Genomic DNA, 15,028 nt, shown 5'->3' on the forward strand with positions numbered 1-15,028 from the left:
GAACAAAACGTTTCATTTTCCAGAAACTATATCGAATATTCCCTCTCCCACAAGCTGCTAGATCTAGCCCCCACAAATCCTAACACACACACACACACACACGGCAGGTTGCTTTTGACAATTTATTAACAAAATGATAAAATAAATAAATACAAATTGATCAAATGCTCCTAATATCAACTTCTTCCCATGTTCCCTACAGTATTTTCTAAACACTGCATACAAATTATTCATCACAGAATTGGCTCAATACAGGAGAGGTAAGAAACCCAACGGACCACTCGATGTCAGGCGAACAAACGAAAAATATCTGTAACAGAAGAGAAGTCAAATACACACTTTTAAAATTATGAAAAAATACAAACAATTTTTTACAAATATTCAGTTGTGTAATTAACAATTTACACATAATTCAGCACACCAGGTGAACCTTTGTTTATTTGTATCGCTACAATGCATCATCTTTCACCAAATGGAAGCTTCTTTTTTTGACACTTTTTTGCACTCTTAAAAAAGAAACTCCTCCAATTGAATTTACAGTGGATGAGGTAAGAAGCTCAAGGTGTTACAACAGGGAAGTCACAACATATGAATGATGAGTATTATGGATGATGAAATGTACCAACAATACTAGAAGGCCACGATCATGACTTGGTATATCATAAGAACAAAAAAATCCAGACTATATTAAAAAAGCCATTGACAGAATATAATGCACTTGTGAGAATGTACAAGTGAGCTACTCTACAGGATCGTTCTGTGAAGTTTCACTCTGGAATGAACGGTAAATGTAATTTTTATGCATAAAAGAAACCCTTTCACTTTTCAACCCTCTAGCCCAACAACGTACATTTCATTTTGTGTGTCTCCGCTGCTAACTACCTTTTCCTTCACATCCGTGAACTTGCACGCTATACTGAAGCAGAAATTAACATAGCCTCACTATGAACTGATATGTATCAAATGCATAATGGCTTCCAAATATAAATGCACATTTGCAATATTCTTTGGGTATATTGGTTTAAGAGTTCAAGTACTTTAACTGAATGTATTTTTTTCGGCTTTTTTTTTTTTTTTTTTTTACACGACAATGCACTCAACAATTTTAGACAATACCATTTTAGACCACTTCAAACTATCCCCACCCCATGTCCCGAACAATAACATTCAGCATGGTGCATTAGCGAAGGCAAACATTTTATAGAAAATGGTCCTTGAGAAGAATGAGCCAAAAGACACTGCACTTTCATTACATCTTATATGATGTTTTTTCCTCAATTACAGACTTCACAGTTCATGGCATTCAAATCCTCTGCCATTGGAGAATTCCAAATATAACACACTATTGCCAGAGATGCCACATCAAATGGTGTTTAAAAAAAACTTCAATTTTCTTATTTTGAGATGCCTACTGTTTACTATAGTTATGGCATGTTGCCAGAATGTAAAATGAAAAGTGACTAATTTCACAACCTTTAGAAAATAAAACAGACGGTTAAATGCATATTAAAAAAGTTTGACAAACATTTGAATAAAAAAAAAAAAAAACTTGCATAAGAAGGCATGCTTTCTGTTGGACTGATTGGAAAGATGGTGCTAAGGGGGTTTAAGAAGTTTATCCAATCAGGGTGCTGTTTTGTTTGAACGCACACAGGCCAAGGCTCAATTCATAATGACCTAATTTGATGAAACTTACTGCACGACAAATACAAAAGAATGGGTGAGAAAAGAAAAAGCTGCACAAGGAGGGAACAAAAAGAGGACAAGTAATGATCACTGGCACTGTACTTACGGAGTTTTAATGCTGACAAGACTAGAATCTCAACAATAGGGAGGTAAATTCAGGGTAAGAAGATATCTGGGTTATTTCTATTTCATATTATATACACATCACATCTTTTGGGGTGGACGGGACCGTAAAAAAATAATACTGGGTGGGAATTCAACCAAAAAGTGCATCACAACAAAACATACCATTCTAACAGTCACACATATTCCATTTCTTATACAAGAGCTTGTAAAGAATCCTCCATAAATATTGTACCAGTGCCTGTGACACTTGAACAAACTACTGAGTGGTGTACATTATGAACAAACCACAGATTTGCCCATGTTTTACCCATTACATATATTTCAAAATGAATTGAATTCACCTGAAGAGATAACAAAAAATAAAATACATTTAAGGCAGCTGCTATACAGACTACTTGTGAGAAAAAAAAACTTAAAGTCCAAAGTTTTATAAAAAATAATAATTCATTATGCAGATTCAAATTGTGCTCTATAATTCAGATGCATATGTTTGCTGAAGATTCAGAGTTTTGTGGGCGGATATGAAATCACATGGGGAGAACATAGGACAAGAGTTGTGTGTTTGTGTGTAGTAAGGTAAAAATACAAGCCACAGTGCAAGTCAAGAGACAAAATATGCTGTTGGAAGAAAGGCACTCGAGGTACCGAAAAAGGGGAAAGGTCAAGTGTCTCTGTAAAATAAGTTCAGGCTTAACAAAGACAAAAACATATGAATGTGAAATGGATGTCTGAATACTTTGTTCTATTCAAGGGACACCGTATGAAAAATGTTTGACACCCAGCCAATTTATGCAGTGTTTCCGTGGTGAAGATATATCCTTACGAGTACTGTGAGACTCAGAAGGCAAAGAACCCTTTTTTATTCATCTATGAGAAAGCACAAGACAAGAAAGTATAGCCATTGCACTTGATTGCATCTCTTGGTCAAACTCTTCCATTCTGATGTGTTTAAAAAACTGCAAAAAAATAGACTTGTATTTGAATTGACTCAGCATTTATACATCTTTTTTTTTTAACATAGCTAAGAAAGAAAAATTGCAATGTTGAGAATTCGGTCCCTTGAAATGTAGAATTTCTGGAATTTAAAGTCCCTGTATTCAACACAGAAAACATTCTCCAAAGACATGTCGATTGGTCATGGATTGACGTCAACATGATATGTATGTTGCCGACTGTGCACTCTGCAATGCGCAACAGTATAGCATAAAAAATAATAAAAAAATTGAGACCTGACACATGCTCTAACAATAAATATCACCAGTCTCCTGAATGGTCCCAACTCCAAAAGTTGCTGAACAATTCAGGAACAACTTGGTCGAAAACAATTGGGGGAAAAAAAACAAACAGGGTACTGGCCCCACAAATTATAAAACATTGGACAGATATGTTGATGGCGCATTAAAAAGCAAATACCAGTGGAAGCACAAATCTATTGAGTATTTAGGGATAGGTTCGTTGGTCAGTTCTGTTATCCAAGCATGTTTCATGGGTAGGAAAGCAAGACAATTTCTGCTGCACAAGGCCTCAGTCTCACCCTCAAAGATAAATTGGGTAATACAAAAATATTGGCAAATTGGGGATAAATTACATGACAACAAACAAAATGCATACTGTTATGTTCTATATGTAACATACAAAAAAAGTTTTTCAGCACACATTTGTTATGCAGAAGCTTGTGCTTTAATCTCAGGATTTGTGTTTTTTTTCCTTACCACCACCAAAGTGGGCTGATGCAACACTCCATTTTCCAGGAAATAAATATATTTGGATGAGATTGTTGAATAAGCACTCATGCTTATTTACCAGGTATTGCCAATTGCTGAGATGGTATTGAATATTCATTTTTTTCCATACAGTTAGTGGACATGTCCCTGCTATATTTGGATACAATAGCATTTTGGCAGTTCAGAATTAAAACAAAAAAACATACATTTCATAATATGCAAAGGTCACCTCTTTTAAAAGATAATTACTTGCATAAACTATGCCAGTTAAACACATTTAATAACAAACAACTGTTTAATGAAACAGAAATGCACTTATTTTTTAAGACTAGGAAGACCTGAATATCTTTTCCTATAAAAAGAAGAAACACACCCCAGATAGATATTTTTGTGTGTTTGTTTTTGACATTGCAACATTATTGCAATTTAACATTTAGTGCTCACAGTTGACACTGACTCACGAAAGAAACTCAAATCACTGCACTGGACCTACACCATTTGAAAACTTTAAGCTACCATGTGTGATCTGACTCCACTGTCTCTTGAGATGACCGTCTTTGTTACCTGGGTCTTCCTCAGCAAGGCCCTGGTCAGCAAGCTCTATAAGCAGTCTGCCTCATACTTCAAAAGCAGGTGGACGTTGCTTTTGTTTTGCCTGAGGTGTTGTGTAAATGGGTCAATAGTTATTGGTCATGTACGGTTGAGAATGGGGAAAAGGGAGGAAGGTATTGGGAAAACTGAAGGCTCTCTTCTTTTACATGTTTGATTTTCAATGACACTCAACTGGCGGCCTCAATGTTTCCCACTTAAATACTGATGCTTTAGAATTTTTCAAAGCCCTGTCCTCAGCTGTTTTGCCAATCTTTTGGTTTGATGTTTCTCTCAGTTAATGCCAGAGAAACACGTTCTCGGTGCAGCAGTCTTTGGACATCTCTAACCTGCCTCCCCAGGAACAAAAGACAACCTAAAAAAAACAACCCCCACGAGAGTTCTGAGGGCAGCTGTTGCAGGCACACAATGGTGTGATGTTATAAATTATCTTACTTTTAGCATTACTACTATTCTTTCTATCCTTAATTGGCATGACACTGGTACACAAACCACCCTTTCACCCATGCTTGGGGTATAATAGCCTACAGCATCCAAGAGCAATCTCAGACTCGGGCTGTAGATTTACTATTGACACAGTCTGACAATACATTGAAAACAAGTAACATTTATATAGATTGGCAACGTCGGGCACCTTTCAAAGCTGAAAGCAAAAGTCATTTTTTAATGTGGGGGTGGGGCCGATCTAAGAGAGCGTTACTCTTTATTGTCCAAACTGTCGAGAAGAGCTGGCAAAGATTTCTGGGAAGGTTCTGAGGTTTTGCTGTTGTTGGTGCTGCTGCCATCATCGTTTGTGTTCTCTTCCTGTTCCTCTTCTACCACCTGCTCTGTGTTGTTAGTGGTGGTGACCTTGTTCTCATGGTTGGTGTTTGTGTTGCTAGTACAGCTCTCGACCTTGTTAGTACAGCTTTCGTCAGTACACACAAGGTCAGTGGTGCCATTGGTCGTGACCCCAGTAGAGTCCTCTGCACTGACCACTGCTGTGGTTTTCGTCTCGGCCTCAGTCACTTCCTCAGCGGTGTTGACCTCAGCTACGGGTTCAACACGGCTGTCCACTGTAGCAACGGTGCTGACCCCGGCAACAGGCTCAGCGCTAACTCCTGCTACTGTCTTGATGGTAACATCAGCTACAACCTCCTCCTTTCTGGCTTCAACATCACTGCTGTCCTGTGCTGTGACCTTGGCCTTCACCCCATACACAGACTGGATATTGACTTCTGCTACAGCCTCTGTGTTGACTGTGTCCACAGCATTTTCAATTGGGACAATTGCATCCCTGGCCCTCGTGATGTTCTTTGTAGCATCTTCTGTGATGTCACCTGTACCCTCGGTCTCCATGGTTTGACTGAAACTGAAAGCCTGAATGAGGCGGACCAGGTGTTTGACCTTCTCCAACGAAACTTGCATTTCTTTCTGTCGAGACAGGATGATGTTTTTGGTCTCCATGCATTTCTATTTAGAGGGGAGGAAACAGGGTTAAATAATAATAAATGAACACACTTAAATGAATCCAATAGTCACTTAGACCATTATTTTACATCACTGCACCTTATCTGGTGTCAAATGGATTCTTCATTTGCTTACAGAAATATTTTGCTGTCAGATTAAGATTCCCCAAAACTAGTCACAGCTGTATCTTTTATCATGTTTGTTCCTGACAGATCCACATTCGCTTGCTAACAAGCTAGCTTAGTCTCCATTGTGGCCAATTACTGAACTGTAACTATATTACTACTAGTGCAGTTATTATAAATGCTACATTTTTTAGAAATCAGCTACAGTATTAGTATAGTTAATTAACTGCAAACTGTAGGACTTTAGTCAATTAGCTAGCATTTCGCTATGTAGCTAGAAAGCTTTGCTAACTGTGTCCAATTTTTTTTTTAATGCAGTTCTATTTAAATGTAATTTAACGTCAGCCATCAGTATCTCTGGGCATTCTTTCTTTTTTTAAGCCAAGAGAGCGTCAGACAGGGATGCAAAACTGGTGAGGGCCAAAAAAAGGTGAAATGTTTTTTCGCATGGAAACAAGTGAAAAATCGGGGTTAACTGCAAGAAAATGTGCCTATTTTTAAAAGTGGGGTTGTCACAATACCAACATTTTACTATCGATTTCATGACAGGTCAAGTATCACGATACCAAGTAGCGATACCAGGACGCATGTTCCCATATTCTATATGTTCTGCACAAAAACCTGTCCCTTTTATTCACATCTCTACTCATTACAACGCATTGAATTTAACTTCACACTTTTTACTCTATAATAGTAAAGGTTACTGCAGAAAATAGATGATTTGCTAATATCTAAAGGCCTACCTGTGATGGACAAAAGGAATGTAGTAAGGAATATAAATTGTGGCACACCTGAAAATGTCCCTATTAATTTATATAGTGGTAATAACCTCTGATATATAGTGCAAATAATCTATTTTCTGTTACAAATCATTTTTATAGATTTTATTTATTTGAACTATTTTCATTGTTCCTTAATCATGAGGATTCATTTGTGTATACCCCTTAAAGAGCATCCTGCGAATCCTCACTTATTCCGGTAAAATAGGTCTTTAGTTTAAAATGGTTTGGGCTAGAGACAACCGGTTTTCTGCATTGTAACCATAGGCACAAAACCATGCTCCGTTAGTTTCTATGGCAGAGGCTGTGGTACAGTTAAAAATAAAATCTGACTCGCCTGTACTAATGGTTCTTACAGGCCAAGTAACATTTTACAAATTACTTCGCTCGTGATGCACGCCCCTAAAATGATACATATAAAACAGTCTGAGCATTCAATGTATTATCTGAGCGCACTGGTGCTCCCAAGTCAAAATTCCATGTGCAGTCCACAGGACACATTTATAGAAGTGTTCCAAAAAAAGTTTTGCGGCACAGTATCTGTTAGCGCCTCGCTTTTATAGCTCAACGGGTGATACACTGCATCTGCGCACTTTTCGTCAGCCCTCTACACGATTCACGTGGAATACCTATTTTGGAGATCAAAACGGCAAATTTTGCCGAAAAGTGACGAGTTTGCATCTCTGATCAGAGCAATAGGGGTAGTTACGTGAAATACCTAGCTGACACTATTATTCAAGATCTGAGCCACTTCCATCTATTCCAGTATGGCCATCTGGAAACAACTCGCTTACAAAGGCGATCTGCTGTTACTATGGAGCTTACCGTTATAGAGTTGCTGAGTTGTTTGACCCCTTGTTCCAACTGCTCCCGCTCCAGTTTCAGCTCAGCACTCCACTTAATTAGCCTTTGTTTCTCCTCTTCTTTAGCTGTTAGGAAACAGAAACAACACACAGACAACAGTGAGATTTAAAAGGCAATTTGGTTGTTTGAGATGCCAGTGACAGAACTGTTCCGTCTACCACCGCTTCAGCTGAATGTAGCCCAAGCACACATTTCATGTTTGTCGAGGCACAAGGTCTTTGGTGTGCTATTCCTACCTTCTTTATAGGCGATGTAGGAATGAACAATAGCCAATGTTCCCGGCCATTGAATTGCATCTTCTTTTTTCAGTATCTGGAGAGAAGAGCACAGCTTTGTTGTATTGTGATTGTGAAGTCACGACATTACCTAGACATGGAAGAGAACATTTCTCTGGCCACCCTCTGGTGATGTCACAATGGACAAACAAACAAAATCAGATGGGAGTGTAAGATGCCATCATCCACTAACAAAATGAATGGGAAAGAATAACATAAAACAATATTGAATCATGTTGAAGCTTGCCGTTCCTTCTTGAACAGCCATATCTTAATGTTGTCGTTTAGGAAAAAGGCCTAGCTGATGACAGCCTAAGGGGAAGATTACATTTCTGGATAACCTGTGGACAATTCTGTGGCAATTGCCCACTTTGAAAAGGCAACCAATTTTTCAGATCTAGACCACTGAACCACTGGACTGCTGGGCAATGCCCCCCCCCTGATCAGTAGGTCGGGTGCTGCGTTTACCTGGTCTTGACATTTGGGACAGATCCACATGCCTTTAGGAATGGTTTTCAGGGGTGGGTCCAGGCAGTCCAGGTGATAGACACGTGAGCATGTGTCACACATGAGCAACTGGCCACTGCGTCTGCACACAGTGCAGAAATCCTCATGGATGTCTCCCTGTCAGGAAGAATTGCACCAATCAGTTTCACTGCCCGTCTAGGCCTGACCAATCAGGTGTGCAGAGGCAGGGCAGAGGGGAGGGGCCATGTTTGTTGATTTGAGGATTATCGAATTATATTAGGGTCTTTGTGGCGTTTAAAGAAGACACTTAAAAAGTGGCTGAAGACGGCTTATGTGGCATGGAGACACGTCAGAATTATTCTAGTATCAAAATGGACTACAAAGTGTTAGATCATTCGTGTCATAAATTTAGTCTCAGAGATTTGCGAGATAATGAGGAAAAAAAGGGTATGTCAAGGAATGAATGGTATGTAACAGTTTTCGTTGGGTTGCGTTTATTTAAATCCTGCCAACATGCCCACAGCATCCAAGTACTCATACATTTGGAGCACAACTGCAAGAGACCAGATCGTAATGCCCAACACGCACTGACCATGCTAAATTTTGGTTTGGATATCCCTATGGTGCTAGTCAGTCAAATTGGACAATCCGAAACATTTCATTAGCTCCAAATTTAAATTAATAAAGAAACCAACTATGAATTGGAGAGCCCAACCGATATATCAGTTGACCGATATTTACCTTTCATGGATTTGTGTCGGCATTTAATCTACAGAAAAGGTCCGATATAAGATGAAGAAAAAAAGCGTCCTTCATAGGAGACTTTTTTGGTGCCTGAACAGGGTGCTCTTTACATGGCTATAAGTCAATCTTGCTTTGGCTGGACACTATCACCCAATGCAACTACACCAGTCGGAGGAGAGAGTGAACCACAGTGAACTAACTAACTGTTACTGCTTCTACGGTGAGTGCCGAGTAGATAGAAGCTTGCCAGCTCAATAAAGTGTCAAATGCGCACTGGTCAAACTGTTACGTGAAGTGTTGGGTGTTGTGACAAACAATGGATGCTATGCCCAAACATAAATACAGTGCCGTGCTAGGAACATTCAACTGTGGTAACGTTAACATTACAGTCCTTTAGTGAAGCCTGCGAAATCTGGTGGGTTATATTTGCTTTTTGCGAAGGGTATTCCTCAAGCTCTGTCAGTAATTATTTTTCAGAGACACAAAAACAAACATAGCAGGTTACAAAGTAATGCTTCGTAGCTAGGTTTTTATGCATGGGTTGTCACATGTCAGGGACCGGTTCATATTCACGTTTCGCCACCCCCAGCTAACTACCTGTGAGAACACTTGACACAATTCACTGAGGGTTAGTGCTATCAGGAAACCTTGGGATGTCCCCACGCTAAATCCCTACCCTAACCCTGAAAGCCAATTTATGCTTTGACACAATTGCGGAGCCTCCGGAGGCCAAACCGAGCTTGGTACGCCGATGCAACGCACCTCCCAAAATGTTTAACAATGTCCAGGGCTCCGCATAGCTCCGCATAGACATGGTTGGTTGACGTAAGTGGGTGTGGTACATCCTGTATAACACACAAACTCACTTCCTTGACAACAAACATGGAGAAGGTTGACGAAAGGCTATTAGAACAAGTTCACAACTAAAAAATATCTTCATGAAACTTTGTGTAGGGATTTCAACACATGAAAATTAGTTTGAACTCCTAGAGAGAGACCGAGAGAGAGCGGTAAACAGGGATAGATGCGGTAAAGAGGTCAATGAAATAGACAGTGGGGGGGAATAGGAGGAAGCTAGATTGGCGCATATTGAACAAATCTGATCTAACAAAGTGGATATTTGTCAAATACGTATGGTAACAGGCTCACAATGTGATTATTAAAATCCAATTTGGATATACAGGAAGTCGGAACTTTACATACACATTAGCCAAATACGTTTAAAATGAGTTTCACAATTCCTGACTTTTAATCCTAGTAAAAATTCCCTGTTTTAGGTCAATTAGGATCACCACTTTATTTTAAGAATATGAAATGTCAGCATAATAGAGAGAATGATTAATTTCAGCTTTTATTTCTTTCATCACATTCCCTGTGGGTCAGAAGTTTACATACACTCAACTAGTATGTGGTAGCATTGCTTTTAAATTGTTTAACTTGGGTCAAACGTTTCGGGTAGCCTTCCACAAGCTTCCCACAATAAGTTGGGTGAATTTTGGCTCATTCCTCCTGGCAGAGCTGGTGTAACTGAGTCAGGTTCGTAGGCCTCCTTGCTCGCACACGCTTTTTCAGTTCTGCCCACAAATTTTCCATGGGATTGAGGTCAGGGCTTTGAGGCTTTGATGGCCACTCCAATACATTGACTTTTTTGTCCTTAAGCCATTTTGCTACAACTTTGGAAGTATGCTTGTGGTCATTGTCCAATTGGAAACCCATTTACGACCAAGCTTTAACTTCTTGACTGATGTCTGGAAATGCTGCTTCAATATATCCACATAATATTACTTCCTCCATGATGCCATCTATTTTGTGAAGTGCACCAGTCCCTCCTGCAGCAAAACACCCCCACAACATGATGCCAAACAGTTCTATTTTGGGTTCATTAGACCAGAGGACATTTCTCCAAAAAGTACAATCTTCATCCCCATGTGCAGTTGCAAACCGTAGTCTGGCTTTTTATTGGCAGTGGCTTCTTCCTTGCTGAGCGGCCTTTCAGGTTATGACGATATACGACTCGTTTTACTGTAGATATAGATACTTTTGTATCGGTTTCCTCCAGCATCTTCACAAGGTCCTTTGCTGTGGTTCTGGGATTGATTTGCACTTTTCGCACCAAAGTATGTTCATCTCTAGGAGACAGAACACTTCTCCTTCCTGAGTGGTATGACGGCTACGTGGTCCCATGGTGTTTATACTTGCTTACTATTGTTTGTACATATATGAACGTGGTAACTTCAGGCGTTTGGAAATTGCTCCCAAGGATAAACCAGACTTGTGGAGGTGTACAATTTTTTTTTCCTGAGGTCTTGGCTGATTTCTTTAGATTTTCTCATAACGTCAAGCAAAGAGGCACTGCGTTTGAAGGTAGGCCTTGAAATGCAGACACAGGTACACCTCAAAATGACTCAAATTATGGCAATTAGCCTATGAGAAGCTTCTAAAGCCATGACATAATTTTCTGGAATTTGCCAAGCTGTTTAAAGGCACTGTCAACTTCGTGTATGTAAACTTCTGACCCACTGGAATTGTGATACAGTGAATTATAATTGAAATAATCTGTCTGTAAACAATTGTTGGAAAAATTACTTGTGTCATGCACAGACTTGCCAAAACTATAGTTTGTTAACAAGAAATTTGTGGCGTGATTGAAAAACGAGTTAATGACTCCAACCTAAGTGTATGTAAACTTCCGACTTCAACTGTATTTGGCTGTTTTTGCTGCATAACATTTAGAAGTCGTCCCTTTTCAGGTTTAGAAAAAGGAACCGCTAAATGCTAACTCCCATTCGTATAAGCTGGTAGCATAGCTAGCATACATAAATTGGTGGTAGTTTAACTGTAATGCAGATGATTGATGACATGAACATGTATTGGGGTTGACATCCATACAAGCATTATTGCTCAGATTTTTTTTTACCTCAACATAGTGTGAAATAGACATTAAACAATAGCCTAAATGTAAGCTAGTTTTGCTGGGGGGCAATGAGGCAGCTCAGTCTTCAGAGCCTAGGCAATATTTTTGCCGGAATCATTGTAGTTTATACTCCTTTCAATAGAGTAACAGTCTTTCCATAAAAAAAACAACTAATCTTTCAGGTGCACATACATTTCATGTGGTGCTTCCAATAATGTTCTTTCATCAAACTTAAGAAATCAGCTTTCTGAGTATCGTTGTAGGGCTGTTTTACATACACATACAGTACAAGTCAAAAGTTTGCACACACCTACTCATTCAAGGGTTTTCTATATTTGTACTATTTTCTACAATGCAGAATAATAGTGAAGACATCAAAACTATGAAATAACACATGGAACAATGCAGGAAACAAAAAAGTGTTAAACAAATAAAAAAAAATTTAAAAAAATTATATATATATATATATATATATATATATATATATATATATATATATATATATATATATATATATATATATATATTTTATATCCTTCAAAGTAGCTACCCTTTGCCTTGATGACGACTTTCCACCCTTCGCATTCACTCAGCCAGCTTCATGAGGTATGCTTTTCCAACAGTCTTGAAGGAGTTCCCACATAGGCTGAGCACTTGTTGGCTGCTTTTTCTTCACTCCGCAGTCCAAATCATCTAAATTTGGTTGAGGTCAGGTGTTTGTGGAGGCCAGGTCATCTGATGCGGCACTCCATCACTCTCCTTGGTCAGATATCCCTTACACAGCCTGGAGGTGTGTTTTGGGTCATTATCCTGTTGAAAAACAAATGATAGCCCCACTAAGCGCAAACCAGATGGTATGGCATATCGCTGCAGAACGCAGTGGTAGCCATGCTGGTTAAGTCTGCTATGAATTCTAATTAAAATCACTGACAGTGTCAAAGCACCCCCACACCACCTCCTCCATGCTCCATGGTGGGACCCACACATGCGGAGGTCATCCATTAACCTACTCTGCGTCTCAAAGACACGGCGGTTGGAACCAAAGGACATTTCCACCGGTCTATTGTCCATTGCTCGTGTTTCTTGGACCAAGCGAGTCTCTTCTTCTTGGTGTCTTTTAGTAGTGTTTTCCTTTGCAGCAATTCAACCATGAAGGCCTGATGATTCACACAGTCTACTCTAAACAGTTGACGTTGAGATGCGTCTGTTACACGAACTCTGAAGCATTTATTTGAGCTGCAATCTGAGGTGCAGTGAACTTATTCTCTGCAGCAGAGGTAACTCTGGGTCTTCCTTTCCTGTGGCGGTCCTCATGAGTCAGTTTCGTCATAACGCTTGATGGTCTTTGTCGAATCTCAAATATAAAATATATTTTGATTTGTTTAACACTTTTTTGGTTACTACATGATATGTGTTATTTAATAGTTGATGTCTTCACTATTATTCTACAAATGTAGAAAATAGTAAAAATTAAGAAAATCCCTTGAATGAGTAGGTGTGTCAACTTTTGACTGGTACTGTGTGTATGTGTGTATATACAGTGCCTTGCGAAAGTATTCGGCCCCCTTGAACTTTGCGACCTTTTGCCACATTTCAGGCTTCAAACAAAGATATAAAACTGTATTTTTTTGTGAAGAATCAACAAGTGGGACACAATCATGAAGTGGAACGACATTTATTGGATATTTCAAACTTTTTTAACAAATCAAAAACTGAAAAATTGGGCATGCAAAATTATTCAGCCCCCTTAAGTTAATACTTTGTAGCGCCACCTTTTGCTGCGATTACAGCTGTAAGTCGCTTGGGGTATGTTTCTATCAGTTATGCACATCGAGAGACTGACATTTTTTCCCATTCCTCCTTGCAAAACAGCTCGAGTTCAGTGAGGTTGGATGGAGAGCATTTGTGAACAGCAGTTTTCAGTTCTTTCCACAGATTCTCGATTGGATTCAGGTCTGGACTTTGACTTGGCCATTCTAACACCTGGATATGTTTATTTTTGAACCATTCCATTGTAGATTTTGCTTTATGTTTTGGATCATTGTCTTGTTGGAAGACAAATCTCCATCCCAGTCTCAGGTCTTTTGCAGACTCCATCAGGTTTTCTTCCAGAATGGTCCTGTATTTGGCTCCATCCATCTTCCCATCAATTTTAACCATCTTCCCTGTCCCTGCTGAAGAAAAGCAGGCCCAAACCATGATGCTGCCACCACCATGTTTGACAGTGGGGATGGTGTGTTCAGCTGTGTTGCTTTTACGCCAAACATAACGTTTTGCATTGTTGCCAAAAAGTTCAATTTTGGTTTCATCTGACCAGAGCACCTTCTTCCACATGTTTGGTGTGTCTCCCAGGTGGCTTGTGGCAAACTTTAAACAACACTTTTTATGGATATCTTTAAGAAATGGCTTTCTTCTTGCCACTCTTCCATAAAGGCCAGATTTGTGCAATATACGACTGATTGTTGTCCTATGGACAGAGTCTCCCACCTCAGCTGTAGATCTCTGCAGTTCATCCAGAGTGATCATGGGCCTCTTGGCTGCATCTCTGATCAGCCTTCTCCTTGTATGAGCTGAAAGTTTAGAGGGACGGCCAGGTCTTGGTAGATTTGCAGTGGTCTGATACTCCTTCCATTTCAATATTATCGCTTGCACAGTGCTCCTTGGGATGTTTAAAGCTTGGGAAATCTTTTTGTATCCAAATCCGGCTTTAAACTTCTTCACAACAGTATGTCGGACCTGCCTGGTGTGTTCCTTGTTCTTCATGATGCTCTCTGCGCTTTTAACGAACCTCTGAGACTATCACAGTGCAGGTGAATTTATACGGAGACTTGATTACACACAGGTGGATTGTATTTATCATCATTAGTCATTTAGGTCAACATTGGATCATTCAGAGATCCTCACCGAACTTCTGGAGAGAGTTTGCTGCACTGAAAGTAAAGGGGCTGAATAATTTTGCACGCCCAATATTTCAGTTTTTGATTTGTTAAAAAAGTTTGAAAGCGTGCAAAAGTGTCCCACTTGTTGTTGATTCTTCACAAAAAAATACAGTTTTATATCTTTATGTTTGAAGCCTGAAATGTGGCAAAAGGCGCAAAGTTCAAGGGGGCCGAATACTTTCGCAAGGCACTGTATATACAAAAAAAACAGGGAACACTAAAATAACACATCCTAGATCTGAATGAATGAAATATTCTTATTAAATACTTTTTTTCTTTACATAGTTGAATGTGCTGACAACAAAATCACAAAAATTATCAATGGA

At 39.3% G+C, this 15,028-nt stretch overlaps 1 protein-coding gene across 21 annotated transcripts in view; it reads right to left on the reverse strand.

Annotated features, from left to right (window-relative positions):
• Nucleotides 1-108: 108 nt before the first annotated feature.
• The window catches only part of phf21ab (PHD finger protein 21Ab), a 60,773-nt gene continuing 45,853 nt past the window's right edge, over nucleotides 109-15,028 (reverse strand). For 11 of the 21 annotated variants that reach the window (XM_036950656.2, XM_021565319.3, XM_036950669.2 and 8 more), the window contains 4 exons: nucleotides 8,106-8,261; nucleotides 7,599-7,674; nucleotides 7,324-7,427; nucleotides 109-5,597 (listed from right to left, as the gene is read on the reverse strand). In XM_036950656.2, the coding sequence (XP_036806551.2) occupies nucleotides 4,842-5,597; nucleotides 7,324-7,427; nucleotides 7,599-7,674; nucleotides 8,106-8,261 (1,092 nt within the window). In that variant the 3' untranslated portion in view covers nucleotides 109-4,841. The remainder of the gene's footprint in view (nucleotides 5,598-7,323; nucleotides 7,428-7,598; nucleotides 7,675-8,105; nucleotides 8,262-15,028) is intronic. The other 10 variants (XM_036950678.2, XM_021565344.3, XM_090202271.1 and 7 more) reach the window with 1 other exon arrangement.

Source organism: Oncorhynchus mykiss, chromosome 2 (assembly GCF_057628025.1).
Source record: "Oncorhynchus mykiss isolate SJ-2025 chromosome 2, ASM5762802v1, whole genome shotgun sequence".
Classification (NCBI taxonomy): Eukaryota; Metazoa; Chordata; class Actinopteri; order Salmoniformes; family Salmonidae; genus Oncorhynchus; species Oncorhynchus mykiss.